The following is a 17994-nucleotide window of genomic DNA, read 5'->3' as shown; positions in this document are numbered from 1 at the left end:
GGTCCAAATGTCTGCAAAGTCATGTGCAACAAACAAGGTAGATGATGCTGAGGTGGGAAGTTAAGTAGTCCACATGTTTATTGACTGCAAACCGAGTCCTATATATCATTTACATCTAGTTATCATGCTGATGTTTGAAAACACATTCCAGCAAAGATATTTAGTCGTAGACACCGATCAGAGGCTTCAGAAAGTGACTGAACTGTAAAGAGGCATGAAAGTACAACAAAAGTTATCTATGTTTCTACAAACCCAATCCAAAAAGTGACTGAGCTGTAAAGGCAAGTTTCCTTTTTACGTGCTGCCAGTTTCATGGCAGACAGCCAGGCTGCATGATTCGTTATCAGAGATCTTATACTTTTTATCTGGAATTAAACTTGTTTCGACCAGTGAGACGACTAAAATTAAGGTTAAATTTTTCGCCCTTTATGTCAGTATCGTTTTGATTTAAACGCCGTATTCTACTTTTAGCTATTAAATTCAGGCTTGTTATAGCTCGTTTGCTATATAATAGCCTTGCTCTAGAAGTATAATCAGAATGCATTCTTTTACTTGACTAAATTAAGCTTAACAAATGTCTTTGTAGACTGGCTGAAGGCTTCTTGTGGAACACATTATAAAAAGTGTACATAAGACTTTTTTTTTTTAAATTTAATATAATGTCATCAGTGAAAAAAAACAAACACTAGATTCAGGTTGATCTGCAAAATGTTTACAACAACAGTTTGAGCAAAAGTGGTATTATATGCAATTCTTTTTCACCTGAAATCTATTTGCCTTGTCTGAAGCATTCACTGGTTACACGCCCGTCCGATCAGACAAAGGCTCGTTGTTCCTGACAAGAAGTTTGCCACTTTCCCAGATCAGATCAATTTGGCATGTGTGGTTACTGACATAAAGAAATGGAGAAATGGTGGCCTAAACGATTAAAAGAAGTTCAAATAAAGCAAATTTATTCTTTAAAATCCTTACATGGTGTGGTTAAGATTCAGGGTTTCACACATACAAAGCTTCATGTTTGTGAACATTTCAGGCCTGATTAATGACAGAAGGTGGCACTATTATGTATTCTCTGTCACAATGTGAAACTATTAAGAGAGAAGCCCTGTATGCATACAGTTTAGTGTGAGACCATTAAGGAGGTGAGAGAAAAAAAGTGCGCAACTGTTTTCGTGTCATGAGAAATGAGAAGTTGTCTGCAAGTGTGCATGTTTGCACGATAATTATAACCACATCCAACAAATACACATACACACACTCACACACACGCACTCACACAGCGATCGGTCTCCCTGCCAGACAGCCTATGGAATGAAGAATTTCACCCCTGCTGTTGCCGGGTTACTAGCTCCGGACCACTGCCAACGCAGCCACACACACGATCAAATCGGCTGCGGAAAAGAGTTTTAAGATCTTTCCTCAAATCAATTTTTTGCTTATAGAGTAGGGAGAGGGCGGGCAGGAGAAAAACAACTTGAAAAGGAAGGAAAATGACATGGTCGGGGGTGTTTGAGTGAGACTAAAGGGGAGACAGAGCAATTCAGCCTGCATCCCCTGGGGAAAAAACACAAGACCAATCAGTCCAAAACTGGCCCTGATCTGCAGCTCACATCATCACTCAACCTTTCGGTGGCCTGGTCTGATGCTTACTCGGACAAATATGCAGCACGCTAGCGCACACACACACACACACAATCAGTCTGCGACATACACAAAAACACGATGAGATACAGTGAGATACATGTGAAAACACAAACACATGTGGTAACCAAAACAAACAACAGACAAGTGATGCTTGGATTCAGCTACATGGCAGATGAAATGCTTTGACACGAGCAGGCTGACGATGACAACAAATCTGCCACAAATACCGAAACACAGGTGGTGGCATTTCAACATGTGTTAAGATGCTGCATGTGAACACACACACACACACACACACACACACACACACACACACACACACACACACACTTGCAGATTATACAATAGCTTAAGGAATAAATCCAGGTTTTTACAACTTGGGTCGTACGTTACTGGAGGAACAAGAGAGGTTTGGAAACATGGCAAGATCACTGCAACAGAATCTGACAGACACATGAACAGTTGGAAGACAAGACAGCTGTGTAACCACATTTAAAAAAACCAACGTTGAAAAGACTGCAAGGGTTGCTAACAGCTCTGTTTGACTGTCCCTCATTTCACAAACATTTTGGTCAAATATAATAGTCCATTGGTGACAATATTTTTAAATTCAAAATAGTCTATGTATGTGTACAGCACTTCACCCGTCTTCAGTCAGTTAACACTGATGTTTGACTTGGGTATTTAAAATAGCTTTATATCATTTTAAGCTGTTGCTCTTGTAATCACAATAGAGCGACCTTTTTTGCAATGCATCATCTCTAACCAGGGTGTCCTAGCCTTCCTGTGGTTTCCTAATTGATCTAATGTAAGCTGATGTTGGGGCAGCCCTCAGTATCATTCAGCTGCCTCTCCAGTGACTCTCTCATCCAGCAGTTGGTAAGACAGTCTTGGACTACTCCTGCCAGTGACGGCCCTGATTCTGCTGCAAGCTGGAGGGCCATTCTAACCAGAACCTGCAGCAGGTGGAGACTAGTTTCATGGGCTGCTACACCATGCTCACAAAGGCTTCAGAGCAGAACAAGAATCACCACCGTGTGCATCAGTGAATGATCGAAGAGCTGGAGTCTATCCAGAGGAAAGAAAATGACTGAAGGAACTGATGATTATGTGAATCTATTAATAAAATGTAATGGTTAATAATTAATCTAAGACAGTGTGCATGTGCCCAACACAAACAGAATCTGTGATACATTGTATATCAGTTGGAATTCAGTGAAACTCAATCTTTGAAGTGACAGCACTGAATGGTAAAAATTAGATACGCAATGAGTAGATAAACCATGACATGACCAGCCTACCAGTCTCACATGTAAACAGCACATGCTGCTGCTGCCTGTGCGCCTCTCAGACATGAAACTACACTAATCTAATAAACACACAAATCTATGAAAATACAGCATACAGCTTTTACAATATTTCTTACATGATCTATGCTATGTGAGGCTGTTATTTTTTCTTTGCTTCCTTATAATACTAACAAGTTGCGTGTACTCTGACATCTGCTGTTTACACCTTTTCTGGACCACTCGTTTGATTTGTTTGAATTGATGATGAGCGTAACTTTAAATTCAGATGAAAGAAGAGCTGAAATTAATGTATGTAGATATACTGTCAATCAAAATGCGTCACAATGCAAAAAAGAGAAAACTAACTCAACGACCACTTTATGACACAACTGTGTTTTCATCCAGTAAGAAATGACTCCAATCCAAAGTGTATTCATCTGACAAGAACGTTTTTTGATCGACCCGATTACTCTCCTTTTTTTTTTATATATTTCATAGACAATAACATACAAATATGTGAGATGAGTCATGTTTGCCAATTTGAATTCAAAAATGGAACTAACTCTTTAGAGATTCCTGAAATCTCTCAACAACACTGGTTTGCTTTCAGTAACTAAGACATTCAATACTTCAATACTCGGACATATTAAAGGCTGGCTTCATGACTCAAATGTGTAACAATTACAGAGACAAAGAAAATGGAGCTAATGAAATCCTTTTATGCAATTTCAGGAAGTCACTCTGTTAGTGTGGCCACTCTAAAGGCTTCTTTAAAACCTGCCTGCTCATGTGATTACTCATGTTTTTTGCTGTGTTTTGACCACTTTGCAGAAGGTGACTGTAAGTGCAACATTATCATCACCAATAAAGGCAACCCTATTAAAATAAACCAAAACTACCCTGCATTGCATCGTACATGCCTCTGTGGATATTTTAGGCTCAAGCTTGGAGCTTGTGCAATCCTTTGCTAGAGATCAGCAGTAACTGTAACAAACCAAAAATGGTTGCGAACAACCACCAAAGCCCGCTAACCCCTCTGTTGCGACCTAAACCATGGCAGCCCAGCTGTGCCAAGTGGCCTCCAGCTTTTCAGGAATCTCTGCTGTCAAGGACATGACAGAACGCCTGTCTCGCTGTTCTTAAGGAAATAAACTGACTTCACTGAGCAACTACAGAAGCCTACTGTTGTCAGCGTTCATTTTGCATAAATTCATGTTGCTACTTGACTGTTACGCTGAGCTGCACAATGCATATCTGCTGCGCTCACCTCTGGCCGAGAGCTTTTTTGTGTTGATAATTTTCGCGGCATACTCCTGGCCGGTGGACTTCTTGATACATCGACGAACGATGGAGAAGGCACCCCTGAAGCAAGACAGATCCACACATGAGAGATCGGTGTGAAACCACTTCAAACATAACAAACATGAGTGTGTCACAGGGAAAAGTGCACTGAACTTGTCTGTCTCACTCTCTCTCTCACACACACACACACGGTAAGGGCATGCATGAATCACATAGTCTTAAAGAAAGGGGAAAGGAAGTCACATGCAATATTAACACGGCCTGATATTCTGTGTACGACAAGAGGTCCCGGCTACTAGTGTGTGACGGGGCTCAATGTGAAAGGAGCCAGTCATAGCTGTCAGGAAGAAACATGAGTAAGGCTGCAGGAGAATGAAGCCACTGAAAAGTGTTATTAGCATTTTCTTTTTTTTTTTGCTCAACCTGACTTCATTATTTTAGTTTATTTACTTTTTTTGCACAGATACCTCCTTAAACCTATTAGCCACATGCAGCGATTAGATGTGATCTAATCTCTGCCAGAATATATATATATACACAGCCAGGATCACACACACACACACACACACACACATACATATATATATATATATATATATATAGACGTTTTGCAAGCAAAGCCCGTTTCTCGTTCTTCTTCTGGTTTTTTTTTATTTATTTATTTTATTTTTGGCATACACAAGAGCCCTGCAGTCTGCTTAGAAATGCACAAAAACAGAGCTGAGCAGGACCCCGGAGATGCCACCAGGCAACCAGCACATACAAACGACTTTTCGACGCGTGCTACCTGCAGATCAACTGACTCGCAAGTTGCTCCTACGGGGGGGGATGTTTCCCACCTTCTGGGCTTACAAAGAGAGCCACAACGCTGCCACGCACCATTAAACGCACATGCAGGATTAACTACAAGCCTCTGCAGCGCTAACATGAACCTGCCGACAGCTCTTTGTTGCTCAGGAGGGTGCCTACCCCTTTCCTGTTTTTTTCTCTGTCTCTCCTTTTTGACAGCCCCTCTCGCGCGCTGTCAACACAACAGCAGCAGCGGAGAGGGGGGGCGTGCAAACACACACACACATATACAAACAAGCATACACTAAATGCAACAAGAAGAGCAGCAGCAGCAACGGCGGCGGTGGCGGCGTTGACGGTCGCTTACTTTCCGAGTTCCTCGTACAGCTGATATTCGTCTGTGAATCTGGTCGAGGTTACAACTGTAGCCATGTTGACTGGAGTCAAGGGGAGAGGGGGGGAAGTCGCCTCGCGCTTCAGTGGCCGCCTCGCGCAGGTTTCGGGAGGAGAACTAGTGAATGCTCAAAAGGGAAGAGTGGCTCGAGCTCACAGAGAGGAGCTGGGAGTAGGAGGAGGGAGGAGAGAGAGAGAGTGGTAGCTGTAGTAACGGAGATCTGCTATTGAGAGGAAGAGTCACGCTGTGTCGAAAAAAAAGCACGACGAGTGAGTGTAAAATTGAGATAGGCTTTATATTACTGTGCGCAAATACATGTGCGTGAGAGATTAGTCATTTTTAAATATATATATTTTATTGAGATACGTTCAGCAAGTATGCAATTAATCCTTGTGAACCAAAACTCCTGGCTGCAGATTGATTTTTTATTTTATTTTTCCCTGCCCTTGGCTCTATGTCATGTCAATGATGACAGAGTATTTGGGGCCACATTAAAAAAAAACTCATTAGCGTTATTTTGAGATTAAACTCGAAATATTATTTTAAGAAAAAGGGTAAACTCAAACTACTACCACAGCTGCTACAGGCTACCCTCTACAAAATGTCACGTAGACGAGTTAGAAAAGCACCTGGCGAGGTACACAGCTGTCGCTGAGCCCCACTCATCTCTCGTTCAAACCTTGTGTTTTGTGTATCTCTCGTGTTTGCAACCGGTAGCCAATCAGAAACAAGAAAAAATGATTTAAAGGGAGAACAGTTAAAACTTTTCAGACATAAGATAACCTGAGGCAGCACAGGCCACGTAAAAGATAAATGATTTGGACAGATATTTTTCAGTGGCTTTGGCAAAAAAGTTACTTGGAGGTTTACCTTTTCTACCTCTGCACATTTGATCGGGAGCCACAGGGGTGGCTAATCGAAAGGTCAGTGATCAGATTCCCTGGCTCTTCTAACCTGTATGTCAGTCTCAGTATCCTTGGGCAAAATACTGAACGTAGAGCTGCCCCTGATGCATTGGAGTGTGAGTATGTGAATGTTTGGTTAAAGGTGCTTAGGCACAGTAAACAAAGGGTTGTATGAATGTGTGAATGAGGCTTGTAGGAACAAAGTGTTTGCTCAAATTGAGTAGAAAATTGCCATTAATACCAGTGTGTTTAGCATTTATTCATTATACAAATGGAGGAATTATTTATGTGTAAATAAGATACTCAGGGTATGCCGTGGCAACTGCATTGTCTTTATATTCTCCATGTATTTTTTGTGTGTGGGGACCCTCTTGTATGTTTTTTTTTGTGTGAGGTATGCTGTCGCAAATTAAAAATCAACAAATAAAACATAAAATAACATTATTTAGAGATTTTAATAATGAAAAGCCATTCTGGTAGAGTTCATAAATGCTCAATAGCTCCCATTTATAACAGAACCAGCACATATATATATTCAGGAGATCACTTCACATAAGCAGCCTGTGAAAGTTATGTCTTAACATTTTATCAGGTGAAGAACGGTAAATCATAACTTAATGTTTTATGAACGTAATTAATTTTGAGAACATCTTTCCACCAGCTTTTACAGTGTATTATTAAATGCAAACACAAAAGTGTTGAAGTGCTGCAGCCAGTAGCCCACATGCCCATTGGCAGACATGACATGAGCTGATTTGGGCCTGCAGTGAACAGTCGACATGACCTATTATTGCAGTGTATCTTCCTTACAATATAAAGCAGCTTGAGGCCACTGTTGTTGTGGTGTTATATAAATAAAACTGTCTTGAAAAAATTGGGTTGAGCTGGCCAGCGATAGAATAAGAAAGAATCCACAAATCAAAAACACTTGACTGACACACTTCATCCTCTTGCTGTGGTAATAGTATGCCAAACTTATATTAAGCCTCTACAAAAAAGAAATGCAATATATACTAGGGTCTATGCAATCAATGCTTAATTTTATATTATTATAGGCTAGCAAACTCAGTGATTATGTGTGTGTATGCTTTTGCCTAATGTCTCAATATAAAGATAGTAATTTAAAAACCTAAATACATAATATATTATATGTATTAATAATATAAAATAATACAAATTATAATATAGTTACATTTTGACATCCCTATAGATCACACTGGAATAACAAAATTATGTTTCTACTGGTGCATAAAAGCTGTAGTCTAGACTGAATTAATGTTTCCTCTTCTGGCCGTTTCGTTTTGTTTTGTTTTGAGGTTTTTCACAAAGCAGAGAATAAAGAAAAAGTAGCGGAGTGAGACCTCTTTCCACTCTCTCCCTCCGGCTGTAGTGGTGGAGGTGGGATGCAAGCCACGCGAGATCTTTTCTGGTGTACTAGGATATAGGAGCTGCAGATCGCGGTTCAGTTTCACAACCTCTCCGGTCCATTTGGAGTTTTCGTACACGAGGTTTAAAGCTGACACCAGAACAGCTCGTGCGCGCAGCATCCATCACGGCACGCGCTGAGATGCGATGCCGCAATATTTTAATATTGGCACAAAGCAATGAGCTGCATGCCCACTAAATTATGGCATTCGGTTTGTAACTGGGCCTCACCGAAAAAGAGAATCAGCCACTTCAAAATGTGGCACCTGGTGACAATAATGATTCCCTGCGTACACTATGATTTTATTATACTAATGCACTCCTCCTTCAAGATATTTTTCTTTTCATTTAGCACATGTGCTTGCAACATCTTCCTCGATGATACATTCGTCTTGAAGCAGAAACAGTGCCGTTTTCCTGAAGAGAATTTGAAATGTTTTCCCGTTGCTGATATATCTGAGAAGCACTCAGACTGATCTGAGACTGGAGCTAGAGCTTTAAATACATCATTGATCCTATTACCCGCACAACTGTGGTCTTTTTTTTTTTTATTGCTGACAAAGCTCGTTCAAAAGTATTATTATTACCAAAATGCTCAGTGTTTCTTCCTTTTTATTTTAATTTCATTTTTACACGTGGATAAGGAGGGATTAAGCAGGAAGTGACACAGATGCTGCAGCAACAGCCTTAATTGAAATACATTATAGACTTTGCCCTATTAACTGATCTTCATGATGTTCTTTTAGCATTTTATTGCGTTATTTCTTTATAAGGTATTTATAGTGATCACTTTTTTATGCTGCCTAACACTGAACAAGCAAACATTGGACTGGCAGCTGTCACCTGGATTTAATCATTATCACAACACTTCTACTATAAACTAACATCAATATAAAAGAAAGAGAGAGAAGTCATAAAATGTACTCATGTCAACTCATATGCAGTTTTACGGATTTTGGCTGTAAGAGGCAGAATTGTGTCTAAGATGGGGAAATATATGAGTTACTGTATGTAATGGTCTGCTATGCTGTAAAGGTTTAATTGCTTTCATAAATATCTCATGAAGGGTATTAATATATTCTCCATGCACGTTTAAACGTGTATGTGTGCATTGCAGCGGTTCAACACTGTTGTGGGGTGATGTGATAAGCTCACGAGCTTAGTAACATTTCATGATGTGGATTTTTCTATAGTCATGTGTGATTTTTCTTTTTTATACTCTCGATGTTTAAAGTGCAATATTTACAGCGGTGGCACAAAATCAGTTTAGTAGCTGTTGTGCATCTATGTGTCATAGCACATCAGCTTCATCAGGAGACGGAAATCTCAATCTCCTCAGATTTTAAAAGCTTCTTTAAAAAATAGTATTTAATAACTCAATGTGTGTCACTTAAGCCTGAAAAATATCCACCAAATATGCACCAATCCCCACAGGCAACATTAGCTTCACAAAAAATAAATTACAGGGTTAAAAATACTCTTATAAACAATGAATCAGTAAACACTGATGTTAAAAAGTTCTCAACTGCAACTTTTCCTTACTGAACCCAGCACAAGTAAAGCACAAAGATGCTTTCAAGCACCACAGGCTCCACTTTAATAATAGAAAATGCCTGCTTGTACTGCGGTGCAAACGATTATTGTAGTGGTGGTGAGTTTGGTGTAGAATTTATTGCTTTTGTTTTCTTGTGGATCGTGCTGCAGTCTGGTTCTGCTAGATGAGCTACTGCAATTCAAAAGGTGGCCTATAGGACCAAAAACAGCAATTTCACATGTTTTCCACTTTGCCAAAGGGACTTAGCATGCTTGCAAAATCATACATTTTCCATTGTGGTTCTTTGCTTGCGTCTGAGTCACAACATTGCATATCCACTAGTCATCCTGTTAAATTCCTGTTCATCATCACCCAATGCTGTCTTCCTCCACAGCTTCTATCCTTTCAGTCATTAATCTAGCTACTAAAATTAGTGGCCTGTTCATCCTCTTTTCTTTGCCAAATATTCATTGTTTCTATTCAGGCATTGTGTGCCAGCATGTCTGTTGTGTAAACTTGTCACCCTTTTCACCTTCCTCTTTTGTCGGTGTGGCTGAATCTAGGTTTGTTTCTTCTTGAAAGTCTTTTTGATTGATGACAGATGGACAATAATCCTGTCTTGTATGAAAACACATGCTTTATCCACCCATATGATACTCAAAGTCTTCAAAATATAATTTAAACTGAAACATCTGCAGTTCAATTCCAAAGTCAAAATACCTTGGAATAATTGAAAATGGAAAATAATTGAACCCTGGAGTTGTTGTGCATTTAAATCACACAGTACTGTGTATATCTCATGTTCAGTATGTGTACTATGGGTTCTTTCTGCCTCTGAACTGTGAGCGAATATCTGGCACAGAGTTTAGAGCTCACTGCCGGCAATTAATGAGTGTTTGCAGTGAGCATAAGAGCAGCGCGACCAGTTTCTGCCATAATTACAGGGAGCCGCTCTGATATGAAAGCCTAATTAGCGAGGGTGCAGAGGTACCATCCTATTAATTGCTGTGTTTCTCTGTGATGTGCTGTCAGATGAGTCTTGGACAGGCAGTCCTGTGGCAGGTTGGATGGTGGGTGGATACAGTGAGTATAGAGCAGCAGGTCCCAAACTATCAGGCTCGTGACCCCTTAAAATGAAGCTTTCAAATCCTTTTCACCTTGCAACTTCAGAGAAATCCAACTGTCCAACCAAGATGTCTTCCCCTGTAGGGTGACTGCTTCATTTCAGTAGAATAATTATAAGAGGATGGAAAATCAAAAACGGTCTAGTAGTCAATCAGAAATAAAAAATTCCACAAGTATATATAATTTTAAGTCATTATAACAATATTTTTCTTTTGCTAATCAAGTCACGACCACTCAGAGTTATCTGTCACCCCCTTTCTTCTACCAGTAAAAAATACTGACTTCCAGTATTTAAAGCTCATTATGTTAACATTTTTAGACCCAATTCAACATTTAATATCATTCCACCTAAATGTGAGTAGTTTCTGTGTGTTTTGGAATGAGGTTTAGAGTAGTGTGTTATTAAATTTCCTATTATCTTCCTATTATTTTCCTTGTAAATAGCTTCTCCCATTACTAGTTATGTTGGGTTGAACATTTAAATCAGCTAATTAACCATCATTTAACCTGTTTCATTTTGTTGCTACAGAGTCAAAGGTTTCACAGATAGCTTATTTTTAACACTTGGTAAACATCCATCCATCCATTCATCTTCTGCTTATCTAATTCAGGGTTTTGTCGATCAGGCTGGCACCTACCCAGCTGTCATAGGAAAAGAGGTGGGAAGCACCTCGGTCACCAGAATGTCACAGACTTCGTTAATCAGGCTGATTTATGAACAAATGCCTGGTGTCTGCTAGTACCAGATTCAGCCCCCATTTGCCTTCCCAGTTTTGTTAATTCTATATGGCATAGTTTCAACAAGGTGCTGGAACCCCTCCTCAGAGATTTTGGTCCACATTGACATGATCTCATCGGGCATTTGCTGCAGATTTGTCAGCTGCATATCCACGATGTGAATCTCTTGTTCCATCACATCCCAAAATAACTATTGGATTGAGATCTGGTGACTGTGGAGGCCATTTAAAATCAGTGAGCTCATCGTTATATTCAGGACACAACTTTAAGATGATTTGAGGATTGTGACATGGCACATAACCTGGCAGGCATGAGAAGATGGGTGGTCATTAAAGGATCCACATGGTAAGGAACTTGTTCAGGCCACATTCTGACTCTGCCTTCTGAATTTTACATTAGAAATTGAGATTCATCAGAAAAGGCAACATGTTTCCAAAGTTCTATTGTCCAGTTTTGATGAGCCTTCGTGCAGCTGAGTTGTAGCAGGTGTGACATTTAGTGTTGTCTTCTGCTGCTATATCTGCTTCAGGGTTGCATATTTAGAGATGCTCGTCTGCAGACCTTGAGTAAAACAAGTGGTTATTTGACCTGTTGTTGCCTCGCTATCAGCTCAAAGACTTCTGGCCACTGGATATGTTTTCTTTCCTCTTTTTTTAGACCATTCTCGGTAAACTCTTAAATATAGTTGGAAGATATTAAAATCCTTGTTATTTCTGAAATACTCAAACCAACCAGTCTGACTATAAAAACACATTTCTTCCTCATTCTGACACATAATTTGAACTTTGGGAGGTCATCACTGCCGTGTGTACATGTCGAAAGATGTGACTGGCCAATAAGATATTTGTACTAGTAGTGCTAGTAGTTATAGAGGTGTACCTAATGAAGTAGCCAGTGATTGTAAGTGCCTTTGAAGACGCAAGTTCTGTCTGAGAGTTTAAGAAAAATCTCACATTGAGAAAACACCCAATCATGATCTTTCTGTTACATTTGTCATATTGTTTCAGGAACTAAACCAAACCAAAATGTAACCACAACACCACACACCTTTGCAAAAATCGGTCCAATTAATGACTCAGACAGAGGGTACCATTCATTCTGCATGTCATCAGATCAGAAAACATCATCAAGTGTCTTCCTCAAACACTGTAATCCCAATAAAGGGGTCAAAGTGGTGCAGATTTGCACCCCTCTGACAACGATGTCAAAAACAAAAATGAGCAAAATGTTAAATGCTGCTGCATAGGCGTGCATTAGATTGCACAAGGGTTCAGACCTTTTTTAAAAAAATATATCACATCCTTAGAGAGTTAGCTTCCAATCCCTCGCATCCACTTCTCCATTTTAGAGAGATAATTGCCTCCCATAAGTTGCTGTCCTGACATCCTGTTTGGATTACCCTGCCTCTTCTCGTCATACGACTCTAAATTATTTAAGATTGGAAAAATAAACTCTCCAGCGGTGAATGTATATCATTAATACATGAGCAATGGTTTGCAGTTATGGTAAGTGTTTTACATTAATTACAGCAGTGGAATTTAACTAAGATCATTTCTACAAGTACTGTCCTTAAGTGCAATTTTAAGGTAAGTATACTTTACCTGAAAATATCCAGTTCATTTTATGTTTCAAATGGAAATCTTGTACTTCTTACTCCACTGCTAACATTTATGATTAGTGCATTATTCTGCACTACGCGCCCCTAGATGTTCAAGTACAAGAACCCTGAAGACTAGAAAAAATGGACTAGAAAAGCTGTTGTGGACAAATTGCCTGGACAAGGTCAAAAGAAAGGTTGTTTTTTTTATGTCACTAACACACACACACTTATGCAGAGTGTATTTTAATACAGGATTTCCAGTTGATGGCAGGATGAACTGAAGTAGTTTTTTACAAGGTAAAAATTTGTACCTCTGCAGCTCCACATGGTCTAAAAGTCATGATACTGTAGAAGCAGTGTTGTGGAGCCACACAGGCCAAATGGGAGTGACTCATTCAGCAAGAATGCGTTCAGCTTGGCCCGTGGCTGCTCTACGTATCTCTCCACCCTTGCACTGTCATATCACAAGACTTTCACGATTTTGAGGTGTTTGTGTGTTGACAAAAAGCCTTGGGGGTGTCAAACATTCCTGTCTGCTGTTGAGACAGCTCGCTGGCTACAATTCAGTGAGTCTTTTTTCAAATCATAACCTTTACTGTTTCCTGGGGATCAATCTGTCATGGATAGTCCATTAGAGTAGATGTATTATCTTTTCTTGCCGATTACCAAATCGTCACATTGTTGCAAGTAAGCATTTAATAGCACATCAGAGCAATTTCTGTGCTTAATGGCCCTGCAAGTTATGGTGCCAGAGACTCTATTCAGTGTGTCCCAATCGAGTCATTGATACCATTCTCTTTGAATGAGTGAAGAGAAAGGACTGCATTCATTTTCTATGTGGAACCATTAGCCATATCTAGAACACAGTGTCCATCACAAGAGGATAACAAGTTCTATTTAAGACAGAATCACGAGGCTACTGTGTTTAACTGCACAACTTCAACAAGAGAAAAGAAAGAAAAATCTGAAGATCTGAAAGGTAGCCTTACATTCATGTGATTATCCAACAGTGGATATGACAGCTCTCTCCCACGTACTGAACAGCCGTGTGTGTTCATATGTGTGTGTGTTGGTGGGACACCACCTCCATGATTTATATCCTCTGACAGTGCCTGAATTCTGCAGGCCATCACGGTGTACTGGGAATCAGATGTGTGGGCATCTAACGACTGTCTTCACCAGTACCTCATCAAAAGGCTCATCAGCAGTTTTGTTTTTTCTGTGTATATGTGAATATAGAGGAAGTGCCTTCGGCTTCAATGCTCCTTGGCAAGGTGATACACAAGTGATGAACTCTGTGCAAAAGGATACTCTTTGAGAACAGAAAGCCTCCATTCGTTTGAATCCAAGTGGTTTACATAAAAATGACCACAAAAGGAAACAAACTTTTTCCTGGCTTGTGAAACCGCTCTTGAATTCATTTAAAAATAGAAATGGTCTCTGATTGGCAGTCCTGCAGATTTTTCAGTCTTTAAAGCACCTAAAGTAAAAGAAAATTTTGCCACGTTGTTACAGCTAACACAGATGCTAGAATGCTTTCTGCCCCAGACTGGACAAGATGCTGCCGCTTCAATGCCTCAAATGTTCTCCATCTCCTTTTATTCCCCTCTGTCACACCAACCCTCTGTGTGTCCTCCTTCGCTGTATATGTGAATCTTCTCTGTGGTCTTCCTCTTTTCCTCTTTCCTCCATCTTCAGCATCTTTTCCCCAATATATCCAATAGCCCTCTCGATCTCGACTCTCTAACCTTTGTCTCCAAACCAGTTAGCCTGGTCCCCTAATGTACTCATTTCTAATGCTGAAATGAACAACCATTGCTGAACTCTAAATAAGTCCAGTTGCCTTTTTTTTTCACACACAATTCAGACCACCTGACAATCACCTCTACCCACCCTCTTCTTCTTTGGATGGTTGACCCCAGGTAAATAATCTCAACCACCTTCATTACCTCTGCTTCTTGCATCATCTTTACCATTCTGAGCTATAACAAATAAAAATACATACAAAAATAAATCAACATTAAAATATTTTCCATTAAGGTCACTGGAAGACAAAAGGCCAAACCACAGAACATACTTTATCTACATTATGTGTGTAATGCCACGGCTTTTAACAGTAGCAGGAGCATTAAGCTTTCAATAAAACTCAAAGAGTCTTCCTTGATCTATGATGCAAATATAAATAGGATAAAAAGGGAATGCAGAAGGATGTAATCTAATGTTCAGGGGTCTCACTGCTGCTTTCCATGTATGCATATGGAAGCAGAGGGAATTCCCAGAAGAGAGTTATACCATGGAATATGAATTAGTGCAGGTGGAAACAACAGTCCTCTCATTACTATAATGTTCCTGATTGAAAAACAATTCACTTTACTCATGTTATTTCCCAGTGAACTACCCTATTGAGTTTCCCGATGGTTTTTAACAACAGATGCCAAAAAGCTTATAAATTGATCCTATAAACTATACTGTCTGTATAACACTCCTACTTAAGAATTATTTTCCAAAAACTACTATAGCGTTGGAGCTGTAAGCCAGAGAGAAGGGAAACCAGAATGGGTTTAACAGGTAATTTAGACATCATATACAATATCTACAGGCTTATCCTTTGGCTTTATTTTACTTTAACAAGACATTGTGTTATGCAGTGAAGCTTTTTCACTAAACAAGGCTTTTTAATCTGATCTACAAGCACTGCAGACACGACAGCCATCTGTAGCCTCAAAGGAACTCTCTCTTCCCTCCTCCACTCTTTCTATTTAACGGTATGCCACAGAGCTCTGAGCAAAACATGGCTAATACCTCTAACTCAATCTTCCAAATGAGCACGAACAAGTGAGTAGGATGGGGAACAAAATGAAAAAGAAAAGACATGGAGGGTGGTTTGCTGAGGGAATGAGCAAAGAGCTGAGGGATAAAAGTATCAGGGAGGAGGAGGAAAGAGTGAGAGCTGACCAGAGGGAGAAGAGATGCAGGAGAAGGACAGCTGAATATTCATTATTAGGCCACAAGGGAGAAATTTACAGCACTCACACCCAGAAACACTTCCACACACACACACACACACACACACACACACACACACACACACACACACACACACAGATTAAGAATCACACCTAAAGGCTTAGGTCAAAGAATGTGCTGCTGCACACAAACAGTGCTGTCTATAAATGTTCATGCTGTTTGTGACCAACAGTACCATCGCGGATCTGCTCCTATCAAGATATATCACTACACAGTGGCAGTCGCCCCAGCGGGAGGATACATCACACAGGATCAGACAGCATGAGGCTAAACTATGACTCCCCCAGCCTAGTGTCTCGAGGAATTAAGTCTGTACTGGATGATTCTTCACCTCACAAGTCAGGTCCACTGCTTTTATGTAGTGAGTTAGCTGATGGGTAAGTACTATTTCAAGCAATATTTCTTTTTTAATCCCTCTGGTTTGTTGTGGTTTCCTAATCTTCTAAAAAAAAGTGCCTCCCTTATTTAGCACTGGATTTGAGATATACACTACTATAACACAGATTTTTACATTTCAGACTGTCTTTGTTACCTGTAACGAAGAGTGAGGCACAAAGGTCTGGTCCACTTCTACCTTATTGAGTGGTGATTCTTAAGTACACGAATACAAGTTACACTCTGAGTCAAAGTACAAACTGAGTACACGCCATGATTCAGTATTTTGTAAATCCACCTTTAGAAGCAATGACTTGAAATTATTATTTTCTGTATGACTTTATCAGCATTGCACATTGTTATGGGGGAATTTTGGCTCACTCTTCTTTACATTGTTGCTTCATTTCAATAAGCTTTGCAGGCATTAGTTTATGCACAGGTCTGTTAAGGTCCTGACAAAGCATTTCAATTAGGCCGAGGTCTTTACTTTTACTGGATTGTTGCAAAACCTTGATTTTTTTTTTTTCAGCTTTCTGCTGGCAGCCTTTCCAAGAAAGCCACACGTGTTCAGTCTTGAACTGTTCTGAACTTTAACATTAAACACGCTGACTGAGGACTGTAGAGTCGGAGATGGGTTTTCTGCAATTTTCTGTGCATTGCACAGTCTGACGTTGAGGTAAAGTTGAAATTTGGAAACTCTTTTGAATGTTTCCCACTTGTGAATCATCTTTGGGTTTTTTGTTTTTTTTTAAAATAGCCTTTTAACACTTCTCAGAAAGAACAACAGTTTCTCTAAGACCAGTGCTGAAGTCGTTCCTCCTTAACATTTTATTAAAACACACCTAAATGCTCAAGATGACCAAACTGCCAAGATTTAGGCTTTTACAGAGAAGGTCATATTTGTTGATGCTGACTATCAGTTAATCATGTGGATTTGATAAGCAACACCTGCCTTTTACTTGCCCTCTTAATTTCTATGAAATCAATAAGAATGTACTTTTAATGTAGTTTTTCACGTTTCTTCAGTCTCAGCTGACTGCAGGTTTCCCCAACCATTTAAACAGAATATTTGCATAATGACTGAAACTAGCACCACTGATGAACAGTGGGCTGTTAGGTCAGTTTCTTCATCATTAATATGCAATTTGTCATCACCACTGATCAACAACTACTGATCACTGATCAGTGGCCATTGATCAATGGGTCCAAGACTTGGATGAACGAAACATTTCTCCCACTGAAAACGCTACGTCCAGATAAACTGAATCAACTTTTTGGGATTTCCTTACCCAGATGATTGAGCATGCATCAAGAAATTTTAAGCCATGCTAAGGAACACATGATTTTTCTCTTAACATGAAACCTTAGAATTAAAAAGACTGCGCAGTGTCTTTTTCACATGTCTTTTTCACATGTCTTTTACTAGTGGAGAAGCACTTTCTGCCAGGAAGTTTCTGTACAGTAGGACCAGAGTAACATTTTTGAAATTTTTTTTACCTGGTATTTTTACTAGAATTATCATATTTTCTAAAATGAGCCAAAACGTAACTGAAAACTGAAAATAATATAAAGATTTCAGCAAAAAGACCCCGAAGGCAAACATCTGCCACTTGCCATCATTTGGGCTGAAAAAGAAAATGTTGATTTTATTTTGCTAAACCCCATTTTCTCAGGAGAAAGCCTTATGCTTAAAACACTGCAAAGTGGCTGATTTTACATCTTAGGAAGACTTTCTTGCTTACTGCTCAACTGATCTGGACTTAAAAGATCTCTAATTTCCAAAAAAATCACCTGTCTCCTAGTCTAAATTCAGAGAAGAGAAAAGCAGAAGAGGTTAAGGTCACAGC

At 39.6% G+C, this 17994-nt stretch overlaps 1 protein-coding gene across 26 annotated transcripts in view; it reads right to left on the bottom strand.

The window, feature by feature from the left end:
• Positions 1–5607, bottom strand: part of camk2g2 (calcium/calmodulin-dependent protein kinase (CaM kinase) II gamma 2) — a 76094-nt gene extending 70487 nt beyond the window's left edge. For 13 of the 26 annotated variants that reach the window (XM_005930600.3, XM_005930601.3, XM_005930595.3 and 10 more), the window contains exons 1-2: positions 5392–5605; positions 4201–4295 (exon numbers count right to left, since the gene is read on the bottom strand). In XM_005930600.3, the coding sequence (XP_005930662.1) occupies positions 4201–4295; positions 5392–5456 (160 nt within the window). In that variant the 5' untranslated portion in view covers positions 5457–5605. Of the gene's footprint in view, positions 1–4200; positions 4296–5391 lie in introns of all 26 variants that reach the window. The other 13 variants (XM_014336227.2, XM_005930593.3, XM_005930594.3 and 10 more) reach the window with 2 other exon arrangements.
• Positions 5608–17994: the final 12387 nt, after the last annotated feature.

The sequence above is a fragment of the Haplochromis burtoni genome, unplaced genomic scaffold, assembly GCF_018398535.1.
Source record: "Haplochromis burtoni strain Fernald_Lab_line unplaced genomic scaffold, NCSU_Asbu1 Contig_46, whole genome shotgun sequence".
NCBI lineage: Eukaryota > Metazoa > Chordata > Actinopteri > Cichliformes > Cichlidae > Haplochromis > Haplochromis burtoni.
This window is presented reverse-complemented; position numbering and strand designations above follow the sequence as displayed.